Raw genomic sequence first — 22,037 nt, 5'->3', positions numbered from 1 at the left:
TCAGACATAAAAACAAACAATACAATAAATTTCCTGTAACTTAACACTGATAGATTCTTCCATATAATATAATAATGCTAACTCAATGTTTGTTGTTTATATCGAAATATTAATGCCTCCTACCGCCTTAATTACTCTTATTTAAAATTCTTGACTTTTGCTACGTAATAAAAAGTTTTAATTTTCGGAAAATTGCTTGGTACTTATTTTGAAAGAGGTGCATCTATAAAGAACGATTCTTTTAAAATAAGAAAATTAAAATAATAAAATTCTTTCATCTTAGCAAAAAAATTAAAATAAAGATTTTAAATGCATATTTTATTTTAAGAAAAAAATAAGATAATAAAAGCAAGCATAATTATTAAATATTGTACGGTCGCACACACAGTGTAACAAACATGACAACCTTAAAAATGACGTTTACAGAGCAGTCATTCACAAAAAAATTATTCATTCTACATATATCTTTAACTCCAACAAAAAAAGCGTGCAATAAATTACAGAAAAATTATAGATTCATAATTTGTGAAGATGATAAGTATGTTTTATTTGAACATTAGTATCGCGGTTCGGGGTGCGCACCACGTGAACGAGAGAGGGGTTCGACCGCGCGGCGGCGGCACTGTCGGTCGACGGCGACAGGTGTCTGCGGCACGTTCAGTGTCGCGACGGCCGCTCTCGAGGTAAGGCATGTTGTTGCGCGTCGCGTATTAACGTACATATATATTCGCGCTGCGTCGATACATCCTCTTTTCATCTATCGCGCGTGTGTTCGTGATCTTACTACTTTTCATCTACCGCGCTTTCCAACCACGCGGCTTCCGGCACGCGTTTCCGTTGTTCGCGTCGGCGGCGGAAGTGCGCGTGTCACCCGAAAGGTGAGTTCTTTCGCTTCGCGCAGACTCCGTGATCCCAAGCGCGCGCGCTTTCATCTCGCGCAGCGCATGGAGACCCTTGTCGCTACCCGGCTAGCCTTTCGTTCTTGCTTCGAAGGACCTCTTTACGGATTATGACAAAAGTTGAATGGAATTCACGAATACTTTCCAATAGCTTCGTTTCATTATATTCGATAATCATATGAGAGTAAAAGGCACGTAGGAACTCAGTTTGTTATTTTGTAATTTTGCATATCGAATTGAATCATGGAGCAATCAAATGCCTGATTTTGAAAAGTTATAAAAGATATACAAGAATTATGAGATATAAAAATTACAAGACCGCAAAAAAAATAAATTTTCCGAAGTTAATTACACACACACACACACACACACACACACACACACACACACACACACACACACACGTGATGATAGTTTTTATAAAATATACAGTTAGATATATTTATATTTTTTAATATAATATTGTTAGAACTTATACTGTTGAAAAACTGGTGTCTGAATACATGTCTTATCAGTAATTCGTGAAATAAGGATTTATTATTTTAATAAAAAAATTAAACAAAACATAAAGAGCAAATGTTGGATTATTTAGAAAGAAGAATACAGTAAATAATTTTGCATAAAAGAAGAAATATATTTGCATAGAGAGAGAAATATATATTCACTTAACATAGAATACTCCATATTTAACATGAAAGATCTTTTGTTTACATTATGAAGTGCGTACTTCACATTTCGAAGCACGTGCTTACAAATATTTTTTTTGCAATGTTGTCATAACACGTCCCGGTAACTTATTTGATAGAAATATTTATATATAACTGACTTGTATTAGTAGTAGAAAGATTTTGCTTTGAAGTAAAACAAAGAAATATAAATGTTTGTTAGTTACATTTTTGCAATCACAGTATCAATTGTTACATAAATCAATCGAAATTAGCAACTGATTAGAAATCTTTGAGAATGATACTTCGATTTTTAAGCAATAAAGATTTTGGAGCATCTCAAAAGTTTTCATGTTTTTGTTTTATTATCTGTATGTTTACAATCAAAATGAAAAGTTATAAGTAACGATTATAAAATTTTTATGTTTTGATTTTTAATTCTCAATGATATTGGATTACTTTTAATTGTATTATCCATATTTAAATTTTATTACATTTGACGTATCAATAGACATGATCTAATGTTTTAGCGTAAATATCGCACTGTTGATGGAACTTGGATCAGTAATTTTCTCGAATTTTCTAGAATGTCACACATTTCGACAGGTTCTGATTCAGCCGCTCCTGAAGAATATTATTTATTTCAGATGTCAGTTAGCGCGTTCAGATGATAGGTCCGGTTCACTGTTTTGTCATGCTTTTTTTTAGTCGTTTACTTTTCGATCTGTTTTGTGCGAAATTTTCACATGATTATCGGTGATATAAATAATTTAAAAACAAACATGTTGTAACATTCGCTTGAAAACTCATTTATTATTTCTTAGCGATTTGCAATTGTTAAAATAAGTCGTTGTGATTGTTAAAAAATAATTTTGGTGATTCTAGATTGTTTCTTTTGTAACGTTATTTCCTCCAAATTAATTCTAATATTTTCGAGAACAATCTAGAAACACATTAGTATAAAAAGAGACGGAGCAGCCTCTCGACTCGCAATTCGAGTAGTTTGCTAGTGTAAGTGATGCAGTCTTTTTGCGCAAATCAGTGCTTTTTCAATAATTTGATAATATTTTAATATTTTGGATTTAACGTGATAGAAAATTATGAAGTTGAAAAAAGAATTGTATTATTAAGATATTTTGAAACGAAGTGTTTAATGAATATAAATATGATATGATAAATATGATATAAAAAATGCTCCAAAATGTTATTTAAAGGTTGAAGTATAATTTTCGGAGATTTCGATATTATAATAGCAAATATTCCAAAAATACTAAAATATCATAAGGTATCGTAAAACGTAAAATTTAAAAATTTACCGTATTAAAATGTATCTACGTGTATGTGTATGTATATGTGTATATATATGTGTGTGTGTGTGTGTATATGTGATTGAGTGCTTGAAAATACTATAAATTATTACAGATAAAATGTGATATTTCGATTACGGGATTCTTGAGAAACATCTTTAAAATATCAAAAGACACGATATTCCGAAGGGCGGATTTGTTGATTCAGGCAAGTTTGGAAATTCTTGCGAGTTCGATCTCACGTCGTGATCGCATCTTGATCATGAATCTTTCGACCACAACTGCGATTACATTCGTGGCATGGCGCAGACTCGTTTTCCCTTCTAACTCCCTCTTCTCTTCGACATACTCTCTTCACTCTCTTTCTTCCTATCCTCCATTCCGTTTTTCTTCTTCCGTTCATCTCTCTATTCCTCTTTGTCTTCTCTTCAATCTCTTTCTCTCTCTCTCTCTCTCTCTCTCCCTTTCGCCCACTACCTTTATCTGTCCTCTTTCAGCTTCTTTCTTTAAGCCGGTTCGAAGAAGACTGGCCCATTTGCAACAAAGAACAATGCGAGAGCAGAAATGACGAGACGGGTCGGCACACAGTGATAATGACAGTTCGCCAATTCATTTTGCGCGTTTGGCGCCAATTTTCTTACAAGTCTGATGTCGCAAGGAAATCTATGATGCGTGACAGATCATGTCGCATAGGTCCCGACTACATAATTTGTTTTATTTCTACTCGATTAGAAAGGATTTATAGTCCCAAATATTTTTCTTCATGTATACACTTTTCTTTACTTAAATCCTTTACTTAATTAAAAAAGTATTAAGACACATATTATATAATACCTCTATATTATTCTCGAATTATAGATATAGATTTATGAATAAAAATAATGATAAAACTTTTAATCAAAACTTGTAATAGTCGACAACAAGAAGAAATATTTTTGTTATATTAGTTTATTTCAACATTTAAAAACTTATCTAACAATACAATATTTTCCTGTTAGTAAGGATGTATAATAATATGATGGCATGCGAAAACCGGTATGACGACACTTTTTCACAAGTAGGTATTTCTTCTCGCGCACCCGATATAATCGTGACACGTTGCAACGGAGATATCGTAGTGCTAAAGGATTTAGATTTTTGAAGTTTCGTTAACTACAAGCAAGCTACTACAGCGAGTAGCTACATTCCGCTACATCGAACTTTATGTAAAGTCTACCAGCAGATGTTCGAGTGATATCAATACTTCGATAATTGTTCGTTAGGTAAAGCAATCTCCACTGTTATTGTGTTTCGCGAAAATATTATATCTACAATGATAATTGAAAGTTATTTTCATATTATATGAAAAACGTATTTTTAATTTTTAAATTGATGTAGTAAATAATATTAACAAAATTTGTATTATATATTATTTGAAATATAAAAACTTAAATTGAATAAAAATTAGGAAATTAAACAGAAATTAATTTAAATTATTTTAAGTTAATATATGACTGCATATATATATATGTATATATATATATATATATTGCTTTTGTAAATTAAAACTATAAGTATTTTGTGTCTTGGATATGATTAGTTTAGTTAAATACATATACATTTCGCACATGTGCGAGAAGAAGGTACGTAAGTAACACGTAATAAATTTATTTTCTTAAATACGTGCGGAAGCCTTGAATGGAGGCACGAGAGCATACCTATTGATTTTCTGCTTTGAGTTAACAAATCGATAAGCGAGTGAAAGGAAACTCGAAGGTCAATGACCGTTTGAAAACGACGTGGACACCGGTTGCATTAACGATGATGACTGCAGTCCTAGATCGTTATAATCCTAACGTTGCTACTTTCACGGGTACTTTATACGCGCTTTCTGTCGCGGTTCCTACGTGCTTAAGAATCTTTCAGCGATTGGCAGATTGCGCAGAAAATGTAAGTGTAAGAACAGAAGCAGATAGACATATCCATATATCCGTAGAGAGAGTTACCTGATCGTTTGTCATGATCATAATATGATCTAATACTGTTTAAAGAAAGTAGAACAACTTAAAAAGTCGAATAACGATTAAATATTTATATCATTGAAATATTTTGTCTCAAATAAAAAAATTTTGGGTATCAAATTTTTCTTATATTTCACAAATATTTTTTGTTTATTTTTATATATGAAAAATTTTTCTTTACAATAATTTGATTTTCAATATGCATAATTTACTTAATTCCTGTTACTACAGAGAAAGTTTATAAGTAATTTCTAATATTAAGTACCACATATATCTCAAAAGAAAAGAAAAAATTTTAAAGGTAGTAATTTTATCATTTTTCGAACGACTGTCATTCATAGAACGATGCGTTTCGAGATCTTAGCAAGAACTAAAAGCAAGTATAATCGGCAGCGAACAGGAGACAGAAAGTAAAGGAACGTTTTCTCATTTCAGCCGACAGATCGAATCGAAATAAATCGGCAATACGACAAACCGGTTCGCGCATCGCGTGAGTGCGCCACGGCGTACGCACACGATCGTTGTGTGTACGTGAAAGGGGGTAGGGTGGTGAACCTTATCTTTTTTGGGGGACGAAAAATTGCGAACAGTCCTGGCCGTCCCTGTGCTGGGAAGAAATGTATCGCCAGATGTTTTTCACGTGCCAAGTGCAGTACCTCAATGACGTCGATCCGTTCAGTTATCCAACCCTTTATCCGGATGTTAACCCTCCTGATCACACCTTCAGCGCGACCTTGCCACTAATCAATCAGCTTGCCGCTGTGCATCGGCTTCTTCGGGCACCTCATAGGGTAAGTTATTTATTTTCCCGGCCTGTATTATTTTATCACTAATCTACGATCGAATTGGACAAATGTCTGAAAAGCAAATGCATTTTGCGTGATAAAGAAATTCGTAATTATTGTTCTCGAAATTTTTAAAGATTCTTAAAATATTTTAGATTGTATTATATAAAAAGTATATTTTTATATATTATGAAATTAGATATAAAAATTGAAATAATCAATTGATATTGATACTTGATTTTTTCTTGAAATATTAGGGATTATGTAAGATATAAAATTATGGTTGGTAAAAAAAAAGTTGGTATATCAATTAGAAATTATATCTTATTAAATCTGTAATTAGAATAAAAATTGGAAATTTCAAATTTTAATTGTACGTTTCTTGCGGAATATGTGATGTTTACTATTGATTCTGCAACTTTTGGAACCAAACGTTTTAGGATAAAAGCTTTGCGAATTAATTAGTTTACCCAGGGATTAATTCAGCCGCTTAATATTAATGAGTTAAGTTTTTGTTCTACGAAACTTTGCACTTTCTTTTCTTCTTCTTCTTTTTAATCTTATGATTACTTAAGTAAGAATTTATTTAAGCGAAGACGAATCAAGATATTATGGACATAAATTTTATTATGGTTGAATTCATTAAGGAAAATATTTAGTAACGAAAATTGGATTATTCCTTTTTTCCACGGTTTGTGTGTATGTTTAATGCTACGTAGGACTACAAATTCTTTATAAATCGTACAGAGTATTTTATTAGCTACTTATTGCAGCAAAATGCTTATAATTTGTTATTACTAATTATTTAGTAATAGCAATATTTGTGTGTGCGTGTGTGTTTTACGTAATAAATTATATTTACAAGTTAAACGATTTCAAGATGAATACTTTCATATTAAGAAAAATACGGCGATCTCCCAATATTTTTAAATTCAAGAATATAAAACGAGAAATATAGTTTGCAAAGTTATTGCTCAGTTCTTTGTATAACTATCGTTCGTACAATGACACTACATTTCAAAATTTATTATATTGATAATTTGATATCGGAATTACATCCGCATAAATTATTACAAATTAGTATTATTAAAATTTTCCATTTGAAATATTTCTTTCCATAGGAAGAAATATATCCGCAGCATTAGAGGATCAATCGCAACTTCTATAAACCTTTTCTGTATACTTGAATGATTCTTCAATTGAGAGTATTCTCTTTGAATATACTCATCGGATAATCAAAGGACACTATACGATCGTAATTGTATTTTAAAGAATTAACACGGGCATTTGAAGGGACACAAAGTATGTGTGTAGAAATATTTTTATATCAGCAACATGACATTATTATTCGTAATTTCTTCCGTGTTAATTTGCAAAATTCTGGAAAAGGCAGTAGATAATGTGTAATTTTTTATTTTTAATTTCGTCTTTGTTGCATATGCTAGAAATATAATTTGCCATGCGTCTCGTCATGAAGAGAGAAGTGAGAATTTTACAACATACGTTCAGACTGATGATGGCCCGAAAGCAGGCCGAAACATTTATGTGTAACTAATTATACTATAGTTTCTTGACAATAAACGACTTTTTTTTCGCACTAACAACCGCGCAAAAAACTCTCATTAGCTTTTATTTGTTTTTGTTTTTTGATGTTCTCGAGAGTTTGGTTACTTTTATTTAATATAATTTGCATTAATAAGTTGGTTGCTAATATAAAAGTAGTAAGGTATGTTATTGTATAGAGCATTCTCTGAAATTTTAACACCGTATTATGAATATGCAATTTCTCTCTCTCTCTCTCTCTCTCTCTCTCTCTCTCTCTCTCTCTCTCTCTCTCTGGCTAAAATTTAATTGAATACCATTATATCCTCGCAAATTCTGAATCTCCAATATTAAATCTCGTTGAGTAAGTCTCATAATTAAATTTTCATTGAGTTTACTTGGAATTAATTGAATAATACAATTCTGTTGTCATTTAAAGCTTATTTTGGCAACTTAATTACTTAATTTGGCAACATATAATAACTGTTGTTACAAATCTATTACATTTCAATAAGTTTTATCAAGAAAAAGATTAAATTTTTAATGTCTAATAATGATTATTATTATACGTTGTCGAATTAATCTTTAAATACTAAATAACAAAATTAATTCCAAGTAAATTCAATGAAAGTTTAATTATGAGACTTACTCAATGAGATTTAATATTAGAGATTCAGAATTTGCGAGGATATAATGGCATTCAGTTAAATTTTAACCAGAGAAATTGTATATCCATGATATAATAAGGTGTTGAAATTAGACGAAAATCTCATAGGACAGTAAATGTAGTCATAGATCGTAGCACGTGACTCCTTTGTTTGGCTCCGCTGTCATTTCTGGGATGGTTCCTTTAAGACTATTGTACGTGAGTACAGTTAAATACTACCGCTCGCTGCGTTTAAACCTTAGCCTCGGCTATCTTTCGGATTGTACATTCTGATCCAATTGTGCTGTCTTGTCACAATGTTTTCCCAGAAGAGCTTTGGCAATTCAATCCTTTCACATTTGAGATATTCACGAAATAGTTCAGACGATTAAGTCTCCCGAAAATCTTCTCACGGAAATCGGTAACAATTTTGTAAAAGTCTGTTTTTTGATCAAACATTTATTTTTCTAAAATATGAGAAGAAAAGTTATGTGTACTTACAAAACAAACGTATTAATATTTATATAAATGAAAAATAAAATCATTTTGGAACGAAATTAATTATATATACATATATATATATATATATATATATATATATATATATGTAGCTATATAGGTATATTATGCATACAATATATATATGTATACATAGTGTCAAAATTTACGAATCAAAATACCACAGCAAGAAAGTTCTAAAAAAAAAAAAGTTATAGAAGTATTTGCCATTTATCGTTCTGAGTAGCAGTTTTTGAGAGATAAAGGTTTAAAATTAGCTAATTATAGATATGGTCATCTTAATTAAACAACAATCTATCTGTGAGTCACGCATCATAATCGTAATCTATAATTGGTCAATTTTTAACCTTTATATCTAAAAAAACTGTTGCTTGGAATGATAAATTGTAAATATTTCTATAATTTATTTTTTCGAAAACTTTTGTGCTATGAAATTTAATTCGTGAATTTTGGAATATCCTATGTATGTTATATTATATATATGTGTGTATGTACACATACATATAATATTAAAATGAAATAAATCTTTTGTAAAGAAATCAGAGATTTTTGAAATTAGCTCAATTAAATGTATACATAATAGGATATTATTTTCATAAAATGACTTATAATATAAAGATCAAATGTGCTGATGTCTATACCAGTTATCAGTTATCGACATTTCGACAAGTTATGTAATGACGGTCATCATTACAGAAGATTAACTGAATAATAGGCGTGTAACGAACCAACATGATGTAGGTAGAGAGCGTGTAACACTTTAATTCTTTCTCTCTTACATCCTCTTCCTTGTATCTTAAGGTTCAAGCGGCCCATGAAATATTTGCCGGCCCTCTTCGGGCCCTTCTTCGGCAGACGTAACGGTACATCGCAGAGTATTACACTCTCAAAGAAAGAATAAAAAATTCATTTACGACCTGGATATTATATACTTATAGGTATCTTTTGCTGATGTACCGGTTATCTCGACGACAGTGGCGGATTCTAATTTCTGTATTCATTTTTTGATTTTATCCTTCTGAACGGCAAGTCTGATCACTTTATATCTAAGCATTTTTAACAGATTAGAGAAATGTGTACTTTAATGTTTAAAATTTTCGAATGTGTCTAAAGTTTAATATTATGTTTCTCGGTACATTATTAAATGATACCTACTAAAATATTTCTATAAATATAATAGCAAAATATCATACTTTTAAATATAATTTATATATTGAGAACTATATAAAATTAAAAATTTTTTTAGTCACGTTGCAAACAATGAATTAAAATTCTAAATTGAAATTCGAAATTCTAAACTTTGATGCATATATACATGTTAAAAACATTTTTAAATAGTATTTTTACTTATTAAATAATTTCATTACTAATTTATTTAAGAACATTTAATTTTCCAAAAATTACTTCATGCTTGTAATTTATTGTTATATTTTTATCGATTTTTATTTTATGCACTCACTAAAATTATATTATAATATATTCTAATATATATTCTAATTGTAGAAAACATTCTAATTTCTTTCTTTCAATCACTTTCTATCTTATTTTCATAAATTTCTATTTAATTATTATTAAAATTATACAATGACGTAACTACAGGAAAAAGAAGAGAATACACATTATCAAAAATATAATAGTTCTGATTAAAAATATAATAATTCTGACATTAGTAATTAAAAGATTTACTGCGACATATTTTTACAAAAATGGAAAGAATGAACTCTAAAGTTGAAGTGGGTTAACTCACTTTTTTCTGTAATTTTAACTTTAGGGTTCGTTTTCTTCATTTTTACAAAATACAGATTAGCCCACTATTGCAGTAAGCTCTTTAATTGAAATAATACGTTTTAACGACTCACTTTACGTGTAACAGTTATCGAAATTATTTTCCTCTACCCTTGCCTCACTTTTTAGAGATAGAATTAATTTTACGGGTCATAGTCTTTCTGCTATTTCACTTAACGTCACGGAAACGTACGGTGAAATGCTCTGTTTTATGGGAAATGGATCACCCGTGTAGACAGAAAACCGTGAACCGAGGCCGCTTCACTTTTTTTTTCTTTCTCACTATTGAATGGTAATGGAGAGTTACGATTGCAATTTATGGGCGGCGTTACACTTCGGAGACTCCGAAATTTCGATTTTATGACCATGCGGCTTATCGCCCACCACCGGCAATGGACTGCGAAGTGCACCGCCACTGCCGTCGTCATGCGATCAAATACTATAAAGAAAGAGACATAAATCAACAGGGATACCTTTTTCCAGTAGGCTTTGAGAATTGCATTGTTGCAATTGAGCCTATCATGAGATTATTCGAATTCAGCGTAACATATCATTGATAATCAATTCTACGTCATCGATTAATGTGACTGCGTATACTGCAGAAAAATTAGCGACCTCGCTCGGACTCGAAATGGACAACATTTGGATTATATATCAATTACATACACACTAAAGATCATTAAAGTTCAAGCATTTTATGAATTGCAGATATTATTTATAATACAATACGATTTTTATAATACAAATTTACAGTACACACTTAGTACGCAATATATAATCCATTTAAGATTATGAAACTTCGTGATCTATCACGAACTCTATATATATATGTCTACATTTGAAATAATGATTACTTCTTTGTAAATTATATTAATGATATAAAATGTTATTATATTATTTTATCATATTTTTTCTTAGATAAAGATAGATAAACATAGAGGGGTAAGTTAAGAGCAGTGAAATCTTAATAAAAATGAGATAAAAATAGAAGCGAGGATAGAATACAAAAGAAAATACAATAAAATATGACAAAAAGTTGAGACGTCCGTTTTAAAACATACAAATCATGGAATGAAGCCGCATTGTAGAATGTAAAACCGCGAGAGAGAATACCTTTTCGTGCAGTTTGCTTTTCCTAGTTTTCTCGAGCTTGCACATATCCCAAGAAGTTGGTCTGTCGGATAGGTAACGGGCAGAAATGCCACATTTACCTTTCGCTATGAGGTAGGAATGTTTTGACGATAACGAAAGAAAATTAATTTGGTAAAATCGTGCTTTCTATCCCTTCGATTCCATTGAGCTAAAATGTAAATATCCTAAATAAAGCAAAATATTGTAAATTTGCAAATGTACTTGATGGAAATTTTACACGAGAACTTTACTAGTTCTTAAAAAGGAAATAGGGAAATAAAAAATTAATTTTATGTAAAAAAAATATGTTTTTTATATATTTCAATTTTGAAAGTAAATATATCTTAAACATTTTTAATGATTAAAACACTTTTCGTTTAACATTAATTTTATACATTTTGTTATAAAGTATATAAAATCAAATATTTTATAGTATACATTGCACTTTTCGTAAAACTTGATCGTGATAGAAAAAATGAAAATAATTTTTATTAGTATGCACATACGAAGACTGGTTAACATAGATTTTATATAGATAACGCTTAAAGAATATCGATGAAAGATTAAGGAAAGATTATCTCTATGGATTGCACGTTAATACATAAGATACAATCAATTCAAGAAGGCGTACTCTCTCCTGCCGATTTGAATTTATGTATCTGCAGGTATCTTCTATCGTGCTTATAATGAATAAGTCACGCCTTTCCCGCGTTGTGAAGAAGTTTGCGATTTCCACTATATTTTCTACATACGCTAAAAATTAATGAACGATTTATTTCGGAAGTAGCATATAAATTACATTTGGAAAGTGTTACAGCAGAAAATATCAATTTAATTTTGTATTTATTCAGATTTATTATTTTTAGACCGAATGATGTAAATACTTTAATCTCTCTCTCTCTCTCTCTCTCTCTCTCTCTCTCTCTCTCTCTCTCTCTCTTTCTTTTTTAAAAATATGTAATATAATTCTTTTATTTTAATGATAAAAGCTAATATATTTTTCATATTTTACAAAGAACATAGAAATTATATAATGTAAAATATTACATAAATTAATGTTATAATATATAATGTCATAATTATAATATAATAATATAAAGAATGTTATAAATAAATAAATTATTACTATGTATAAAAATGGCTATAATATTCCTAATATCGTGGAAGAGCAAAAGAGAAATAGATTAAGTTGAAAATTTTATCCGATTATTTAGGTATTTCTCAGATTTCGCAACATACGATTCGATTTTTGCAATTTGACACTGAATCATTCCATGCTTGGGACTTAAGAGTCATCTGATAGACGGTTGGATACCAACTCACCTACCTACCTACCTACCTACCTATCTACCTACCTACCTACCTATCTCCCAAGTTCCAGTCAGCCGACTCATGTAGTTATAGGCAAGTTGTACAGACCTCTTTGTTGCATTCCACCACGAACGCTCGCGCATGACGACGACACCGGCAGTGTCCAGTTTCATTCACGAGGGACGTCGTAATTCCCGATGAAGTGCTGGAATTTGTTTCAGAAATACGCCGTGTACACACGAGGAACGAATCTATAATTTTACGCGTCGCCGCATGAGATAGTACATGCACCCACAATCGAGACGAAATCTCTATGTGTGCAAATTTTCATCTTCCGACTTGCGTTAAACAACGAACTAGAAACCAAATATTCTTGCAAAGATATCGGGTTTGGATTTAATCGCAGATTAGATAGACTCTGTAGACTACTTATCTTAAGTAGACTACTTATCGAAATCGCTTTTAGCAGAGTGGTATTATTATATTACCGATTTTATAGATATTAAACTCCACAAATATTTTTTCTTTAAGTTTTGTTGATTATACGATTAATGATTTAAATCAGGATTTAAGTATAAGATATTTATTGTTTACCGCATATTCTTTTCATTCTTTGATTATTTTTAATATTGACATCTTTTTAATGTAAATATATAGAAATACAGAGTTAATAAATTCTTCTTTTTCATTTATGTACTTTCAAAATCTATTTTAAAAGAAATTTAACTTCTATGTTTATTATAAATATATTTTATAAATTCCATCAATTACATATATATATATATATATATATATATATATATAAAATATATATACATACATTCTGTAAATTATAAGATTGCGTAATTGATACATGTGTCACAAATTTTAAATCTTATAGTAAAATTAAAGAAAAATTAAATTTTCTATTGACTTAATATATTCCTTTTTACATATCGTTAAAACTGTTATTTTTATAAATTAGAGTTTTTATAGTAATCTTTAATTATAAACATAAATCTCGTAGCTTTTAATCTAATCGTTTAAAAATAAGATTCATATCATACACACACATACACACACACACACACACACACACACACACACACAATGCTAAAAAAGAACACATAATTTTCTTCCTTAATTAGCGTGTTTTTGTTTTAATTCGATAAATTGAATTGATATTAGCAAATTTCAAAAGAGGTCGAAAAAATATTCTTGGAACGATCTTACTTTAAACTTTAGACCGTTCATAAATATCACCAAAAATTCTCGCTCCAGTGGCTAAAAAGGATGGTGTCCAAGCGAGATCAGGACGAAAAAGAAGGAAAAGAAAAAAAAAAGATAGAAGGTCGAGCGAAGACTGCCGGGTTGGGACGAGAAGAAGTTTCGCTCTTCGAGTGCAATGATCTTTGCGACCGTCCCAGCGATAAAGGCGTTACAGTATTATATTTTGGGAGTACAGAATTAATATTCATGAACCAACGAGCGAAGATGTTGCGAGAGAGCGAACGGAATATGACCATGCGGAAAGATGACGGACAGGTTACGATCGAAATAAATGCGGTCAGAGGACCGTTCCGAAAATGATTGCAAATTACAGATTTTCGTGCAAGGCAGTCGTGTCGAGCAGTGTTCACATCGTCGTGGCTGTTTGCGATCTTATTCGCACGATGCTATACGGTATCTGAGGATCAATGACCTATCTCGAAAGAGAACGAGCACTTCCGGAAGTTATTATCCGAAACAACGTAATATTTCGAATCGTGGCATTTACATAATCGCGTTATTAATCTGTCGATTTTACTAGTTTCCCAAACTTTATTCCAAACTCAAATAAATTTACTATTAAATATTTTCGATCACAGACATAAATTTGTCAGACAATACAACAATATTACAATTAAACATTTTTTTTTATTGTAGCATAGGCTCTTTGCTTTTGCAATTATGATATTTCGATTAATTTCCATGAAATTTGTTATTTATGATCTTTTTTAGATTTTATAGTAAAAATGTAAAGAGATATTCTGTTTATGTATTTTAATTTAAAAAAGATAAGGAAATTTGGTTAGAATTTTAATTGAAAATTAATATCAACTGACAAATGAAGTAAATTATCTTTACTTGAGTTATTACCTTTGTACGTTCTCTTAAATATAATTTTATTAGAAGATGAATATGAAGGTTACATGTTACAGTTAAATGCTAGAATTCGTATTGCAAATTAAAAGTTTTTAATCTGCGATTTGTTAAAAATTTAATTTGAAGTTAGAAATTCTATAGAACTTTGAGCTAATTTATTCAGAATTTCGAGAATATCATCCATAATAAATATTTGTGTTTAATGTTTGTATTTTAAATCGATGCATTCTCATTGGTGAACGTATCTGAGAAAAAAATTATATCTAACTAAAAACATAATTGTAAAGGGACATGGTTACAGTAATTTCTTCTATTTATTCTGATTTTTTATATTTTCCACACGTTTTACTCGTTCTTAAAGTCACTGCTTGTGCAACAATTCCATCGAAACGTTGTGTACACGTACGCGTTACAATACTTTCCGGTAATAAAGTCGCTATTTCCGAATTTCACGGTTTCGCAAACGCTTTATGCATGGTTGTGAGGCGGAGCTAACTTCTTCTTGATGTATCCCTTCGCGAAGCATTTCCGAGAGGCGCCGTGTTTCGGAGAGGAACGCGTCTCGAAAACATTTACATAATCGCTACGTAACGAAATTCCTGCACGAATCATTCGTGAGATCTGCGCTGCTCAGAGAATATAGTGTTAGCATTAATTATATCTCTTGTTGAAGAAACTACGTAGTTAAGTCTATATTATTAATAATGAATAAGTAAAGTTAGGCTTATATTTAAATATACATATGTACACTAATTATATTTATGTTTATACATATTTTATATATATTATTGACCTAGAATTTTATAATAATATATTATTTTATACTTTTATTATAATTGAATTTTATGTTATAAAAGCTTTAGAATCTAAATAAATTATATAAATAATTGTTATATAAAGTTCCTGAAGATTTTCTGTACTTTAAATGAATATCTGCATTCATTTAAAGTAAAATCATTTTTTTAAATTATTGGCAATTAAAAATTGCTTAATAATAATTTAATTTAAATTAATGTAATTTAATCACATTTGATAAAAAATTACACGTTTGTAAAATTTGTATTCTTATATAACTTCAAACCAGACAGATCACAAGATTGCTTTAAATTGTTTGGTTTAAAAAACATATTTCTGAATGAAATAGAATTCATGAAATTTTTTTACGGTCATTATAATTGAAAGTTTTCGTTAAATCGTTCGTAAACGTTTCAAACGTTTAATTTACTTCGTAAATTAGTTCGGGAAAAAGAAATACTTCCATAAAAGTTTCCAATAATTTGAAACCTTGTCTAATTGCATCAGAGATGATATCAGTTGACAGCTGTTGAACATCTTTTTGTCATACTTTTCTTTCTTTTTTCTCTTGCATTTATGATTTAGTGAAGTCTAGCATGGAAATTTTCGACGATTTGCGAATTTTCCGCGAATCAAGGCCACTACTAGATTTATTTTCGCAATAACATCGAACAGCGCTGTATTAGTTTATGAAACATGATTTATGAGAATCTTGATTCCAACTGCATAGCTTTACATATTCTGAAAACTTAATGTAGCATTTTCCACGTTTTCTTGTATTTATTAATTTAGAAAAACAATTTACTCTAAATGCCTATATGATCACAAATAATTTCATCATTCGTCGTTTTAAACGTAAATTACATATTTATTTCACATAAGCTTTACTTATTTATATCATGATAGACGAAATACAATGATTTATGATAATCTTCCATATGTTTTTTGTGTACTCGGAATTAATATAATTAATAAAATATATTATAGAGACATTAGAATATAATTTTTGAAAATATATTTTTTATATTCTATTGTGTATATATTGTCTACGACGTACATGTATATAGAAAAAACGATTTGTACATGTATATAGAAAAAATTGAATCTAAAAATTTAGCTAAATACACATAAATACACATTTGAAAAGAATTTTATTGAATTATCAAAATGATATATAATGCTGGTTACTAAAATTTTGTTCAATGTTGCTTAAAATCATGTTTGAATTTTCTACGTAATTACTTTGATGGTTTAATAAAATTATTAAGAAAATTACTTTTAAATTTATATCTAGTTTAATTTTTAGATCAGTAAAATTGTTCTTTCCGTTATATTTTAAAATTAATCTTGTTAGAGTATTTTTATTTTGATTAACTATATAATATAGTATAGAGGAAATAAGAAACAAGTACTTATGCTGGTTAGCAGCAAAAAACATCTTTATCAAATATTTCTTCGATAAGAATCGATACTGTATTATTCTATTCTCACGTTCGCCAGTTGCACTGGAACAATAAATTCGCGTGCCGTCGTGTGCCTCGGAACTCCACGACAATGCGGGCGAATCTCATTGCAATTTTTTATTATATGTACTATATTGTGATATTCGTTTGTAACGATAGAGTGAGATAGATTGGAATGAATGGACTTCATATAACTGGTTTATGTTTCGAGAGCAAAGTTTTTTTCGTAAACGTAAACGCGCATAAAAGTGCAGCATTCTCCCATATGCATAGGTATCTACATGAGTGCAACTTTATAAATGCAAAATTCGATTACCGAACGAAATATGGCATCGTTATTCATTGCCTCGAAACGTTATACGCGGTATTTTTGTCCTCATGTCAGTTAATTTATAAATGGATTATGAACATGTGACTTTATTATTATTATTATCGTTATTAAATAATGTACATATAAATTTGATAAACAAATTATAAGCACGTACACGTTGTGCTTAAAAGGATTTTATGGTAAATTGCTGTTACATTTTATTTACTAGATAAGTTTACTTTCAAAGAGTATTAGGTACTTAATATTTAATATATTTATTCCAAATTAGATAACAAATTTTACATTAAATGAAGAATTTTGAGATTCATTAATAATAAAAAGAAATAATTAAATAAATAAGTATTTATTTAAAATTTTTTTTAATAGATATAAAATTGTATATTCAAAATTTAATTGACTAAACGTCTACAATCTTCTTAAATAATAACCTAAATTATTAGAAATGAAGTAGAATTCTTATCTAATTTCTAATATAAAATATAAATATAATATAAATAATATACATATATAAAATATTTTAGATATATCAACATTTAAAAGATAATTTCTATATGGTAGATTAAAAAAACATTATATCGTATTATACCTACTATATATAATAAATCATACAGGAATATAACATTCAAGACATTATCGAGAAGCTGTAAACAGTGTAACATCGATAACAAGGTTACGATATTGACGTCAAGACTAATAAAATTTCCATCTTCTTAAACGGTGATTCCAGATGCACCGTGCCTTCGTCTTCATCGATTTAATTCTCTGAAACATTGGACGCGAAGGTCGTTTTATTAATCTGCCAATTGAACGGACGCCTAAAAAAATTCGACGAATCCAGTCGAGTCGAACAGTTTAATCAGATAATAGCGCGATAATTAAATGCATATCGACAGCACGTTCTTTACTTCGTTCCACTTGTTCTTCCTGTTAATAATGCTTTCTGAATTAATTAAATAACGGCATTTTATCATAATACATGACTCTCTTAAATGATAAAATGAATTCTGTTTAACTTTCTAATTTTTTATAAAATAAATATATATCGTATGTAGTAATTAATTTATTGAATTATTAACCAATCATATTTAATTTTAATTAAATGACTAATATTTATGAAATTAGTGATATAATAGTTTCTTACTACACTGAAAAAAAAAGATTGGCTGCTGCAGCAAATTAGAGGTAAAATATGGCATAACATTTTTAATTGGTTACAGCAGTCAATTTTTGCGTGAGCCTATCGGAATCCTGTACTGACATTGCAGATAGGCTAATGCAACCAAAAAATTGACTGCTGCAGCCGATTAAAAATGCTATGTCTCATTTTACTACCTAATTTGCTGCAGCAGCCAATCTTTTTTTCCATGTAGCATTTTAAATTGTTTTAAATTTGCAATACGCAAATATAAGCATAATTTGTTAATTTTTTAATGAAATGTATATACATATAACGAAAATATTTGTTGAAAAATCTATGTTAATATAATATTTTTTTATTAAGATAAGAAAATTCAAAATAATTGAAAAGTCTGTTTAAATAGAGAATCGAAACTGTGTTCTTTCGACGATATGATAAATGAGCAATAATTATAGTGTCTATAATCTAAAGTTTAGTGAATTATGATAGATACAATTAAAAAAAATTAGAAAGATATAAATTTTTTTAAATCATTTTCTTTATCTGTATATGTATCATAAAAATAGGAAATAAGGAAACATTTTCAGAAACTCATTTTTTAAAAAGAAAAGGAAAACATAAATAATTCATGTAACGGATTTATATAAATCACATTGTATTCCCCGAAATCACGAATATATAACGCACATTTAAAGCGTGACCCGCGATTTCGTTTCCACATTGTGCAATAAATTTTGATATTTTATTGCATATAATTTATATATCAGTGAAAATGATGACTATCTTTGCCAAAAGACAGGATCAAAATGTGTGTGTGTGTGTGTGTGTGTGTGTGTGTGTGTGTGTGTGTGTGTGTGTGTGGTGTGTGTATGTGGCTACTGCAGCATTTCATTTCCATATTATGCTGTGTATTTTTGTATTTTCCCCATCCGCAAACATCGCGCATCTGTATGTTGATCGAATATTATAGATTTCGTTGCACACATTTTGACCATATAGGTTGTATTTGTGTACGGACAATGTCTCAAAACTGTACTATTTCAATAGCTTGTACTTTTATATGTTTTGTTGTTATACAATACAATATAATATAATTGAACTGAATTTAGTGAGCTATTAAAACCATTTAATTTCTCTATTTATTATTGAAAAGTTATAGATATTCGTATTATGGTGGTTACAGATGCAATTATTTCGAGACTGTAGATAACACAAATTCAGGGATCGATACACGTCGAAAAATAATATATATATTGATATATGTATATATTTCTTGAAATTGAGGGAAATTAGATGACTGGAAAGAACTAATTCGGATTTCCTATTGAAAAGGTGCCGTGGAAACGAAAGAAAAGCCGGAGGAAATCTAATACGTTAAAGTACTCGCCTTGTTTGTCGTATTTTCTTTACGTTAAAGCTTTACAACAGAAATAAACCTTTCAAAAGCGATAATCGTTCGTCGTAACAGTGAAGTTCAAACGAAGACAGACGTCTCATGAGAGTAAACTAGATTTCGGAACAACGCAATTGAACCTTCTTTAATGAGTAGAATTTTATTAACTCAACGCATTGTAATCATATATTGTGTAAAACATTGGTTATAAAATTATTTATAATTTCAATCGGAATCGTGCAAGTTTTCAAATTCCCACTAGTGAATTCAGAATTTATTTACCTATACAATAAAAGAAATTAAATCCCGAAATAGAATAATATTCTAAGAATAATATTTTCAGAAAATTCTTCAATTGGAACAATTTCATTTTTCAGAAATAATTATTATTCTTATATGAATTTTTGAGTCATCTGTCTAGATTGGAAAATTTCTGTAATGTTGTGAAAATTACAATAATTCCGATCGAAATGTGACTGCGGAGATCTTCACGTCATAATTGGAGATGGAGAAAATTAATATTGTTTGTTTTAAAAACATAGAATTCTTTTTGATTTCTATTCTATTTTCAAGTTGATGTATTGATTTAAACAGATATTATTGCTAGATAACAAGTAAATTTTACACTTGATAGTAGTTTATCTTCTCCAGTTCTTAGTTTATTAAAAATTCTTTATGTGAAACAACTATTGCAAGATTGTGCTTTTCTCTCTCTCTCTCTTTCTCTCTCTCTCTCGTCTCTTTCATAACCTGGCGTTCTTCTTGATAAAAGAAAATCGTAAAAAAGAAAACGGTCTTTTTTAAATTTTCGATTTTATAGTTATTCCGAAAGAATACAATTTTATTCATATTTGATGATCCATTTTTCGAATTTATTATTTTATCTAAGTATAATTTTTTTTATAGATAATAATCGAGATGTGCCCGTTTTTATTTAAAAAGTTTGTAACATTTGTAAATGGTTTGTATTAACGCATTGCAAGTGAATGTGCTACAAAATGTACTTATGTCTTGTTTTTATACATTTACTTAAACAAAAAAATTTTACGTACTAACGAATTTTGTAGCAGAAATTATTTTTTTATTTTATGAAATTATTTATTTTAAACAAATTTATTTTGTACAAAATTGCACATGATTAATTTATAAATTAGTTTTTTCGAAAACAAGGTAGTTTTTTAATGAAAATATTGTTCCTATTCATAACTATACTGCTATTTCTGTTGCACTCTATAATATTACTGTCGACTATCTCATAATTCAAGAAATTTTATCGACACCTAGATACTATCGCGTGTTCTCAGTTTATATGTTGGTCAAGTTGTTACTTGTCTGACAAAGTACGCGCGTTTTGGAGGAGAATACAATCTAGTTCACCTCTTTTGCTCGCATGTTAAATCGTCCGTGGCGTCCATAAGGAAATAAATCCGCAATGCGCAATGAATTGCAGGGAAGTAACGGACATACATTTTTTATATAGCGCTTAGGTCATCTTACTATTTGATCTGAAGAATGTATATTACGAATGTTTTTATATTATCTTGAATGTTTTATGTTATCTGCAGAAATTTTGTCTATTTAACGATATAATTAAAACCAATTATGTTTGTATTTGTGATGATTTATACATCTATTATATAAATGCTAAATGTTTTTTTTATCACTTTGTATTTTTATTTGAATACTTTGTATCTTTATTTGAATATAGAAATAATAAAAAAAGAATTAAACAAAATAGAATCTATCTAAATTTATAAATGTAAACCATAAACATTAAATTAAATCTGATTGAAAAATACTATGAAAAACATATTTTAGAAAAAAAGAATTATAGATACTTAATAACCTAAATTGAATTAATAATTTTCGAAGGTAGAAATGTGTCAGAAACATTTTTCATTGTATTCATCTGCTCGCATTGCTACGTTATCATGATACTAATGGGCGTCGAATGTGCACAGCATAATATTTGTCTTGTCTGGGTGAATATTTAGCGATGTTATACGCATTGTACATGAGGTCGGCTTTGGAAAAACGTGCCAGCATCGAACGTCACGAATAAGCCAGGTCGTTAATCTGCGGTTGCAATCTCATTTCTGCTAATTGGCTGATAGGCGCGCTCGATACGGACGATACGGACATACGTGCATGCGAAAAGGGCTGAAGAAGGCGCCTATGGAAAAAAGGGCACGATGGGTACTTA

The 22,037-nt window shown here is 29.5% G+C and overlaps 1 protein-coding gene across 4 annotated transcripts in view; it reads left to right on the top strand.

Annotated features, from left to right (window-relative positions):
- Nucleotides 1-22,037, top strand: part of Fhos (Formin homology 2 domain containing) — a 164,782-nt gene that overhangs the window by 24,854 nt on the left and 117,891 nt on the right. For 2 of the 4 annotated variants that reach the window (XM_087404668.1, XM_087404667.1), the window contains exons 1-2: nt 735-878; nt 5,307-5,662. The exons of the other annotated variants lie outside the window; for them this stretch is intronic. In XM_087404668.1, coding sequence (XP_087260794.1) covers nt 5,489-5,662 — 174 coding nt within the window. In that variant the 5' untranslated portion in view covers nt 735-878; nt 5,307-5,488. Of the gene's footprint in view, nt 1-734; nt 879-5,306; nt 5,663-22,037 lie in introns of those variants that run through there. 4 annotated transcript variants of the gene reach the window in all.

Source organism: Acromyrmex echinatior, chromosome 3 (assembly GCF_024713525.1).
Source record: "Acromyrmex echinatior isolate Ae372 chromosome 3, ASM2471352v2, whole genome shotgun sequence".
Lineage (NCBI taxonomy): Eukaryota > Metazoa > Arthropoda > Insecta > Hymenoptera > Formicidae > Acromyrmex > Acromyrmex echinatior.
The sequence above is the reverse complement of the archived record's forward strand: the minus strand, read 5'-3'. Positions and strand labels throughout refer to the sequence as shown.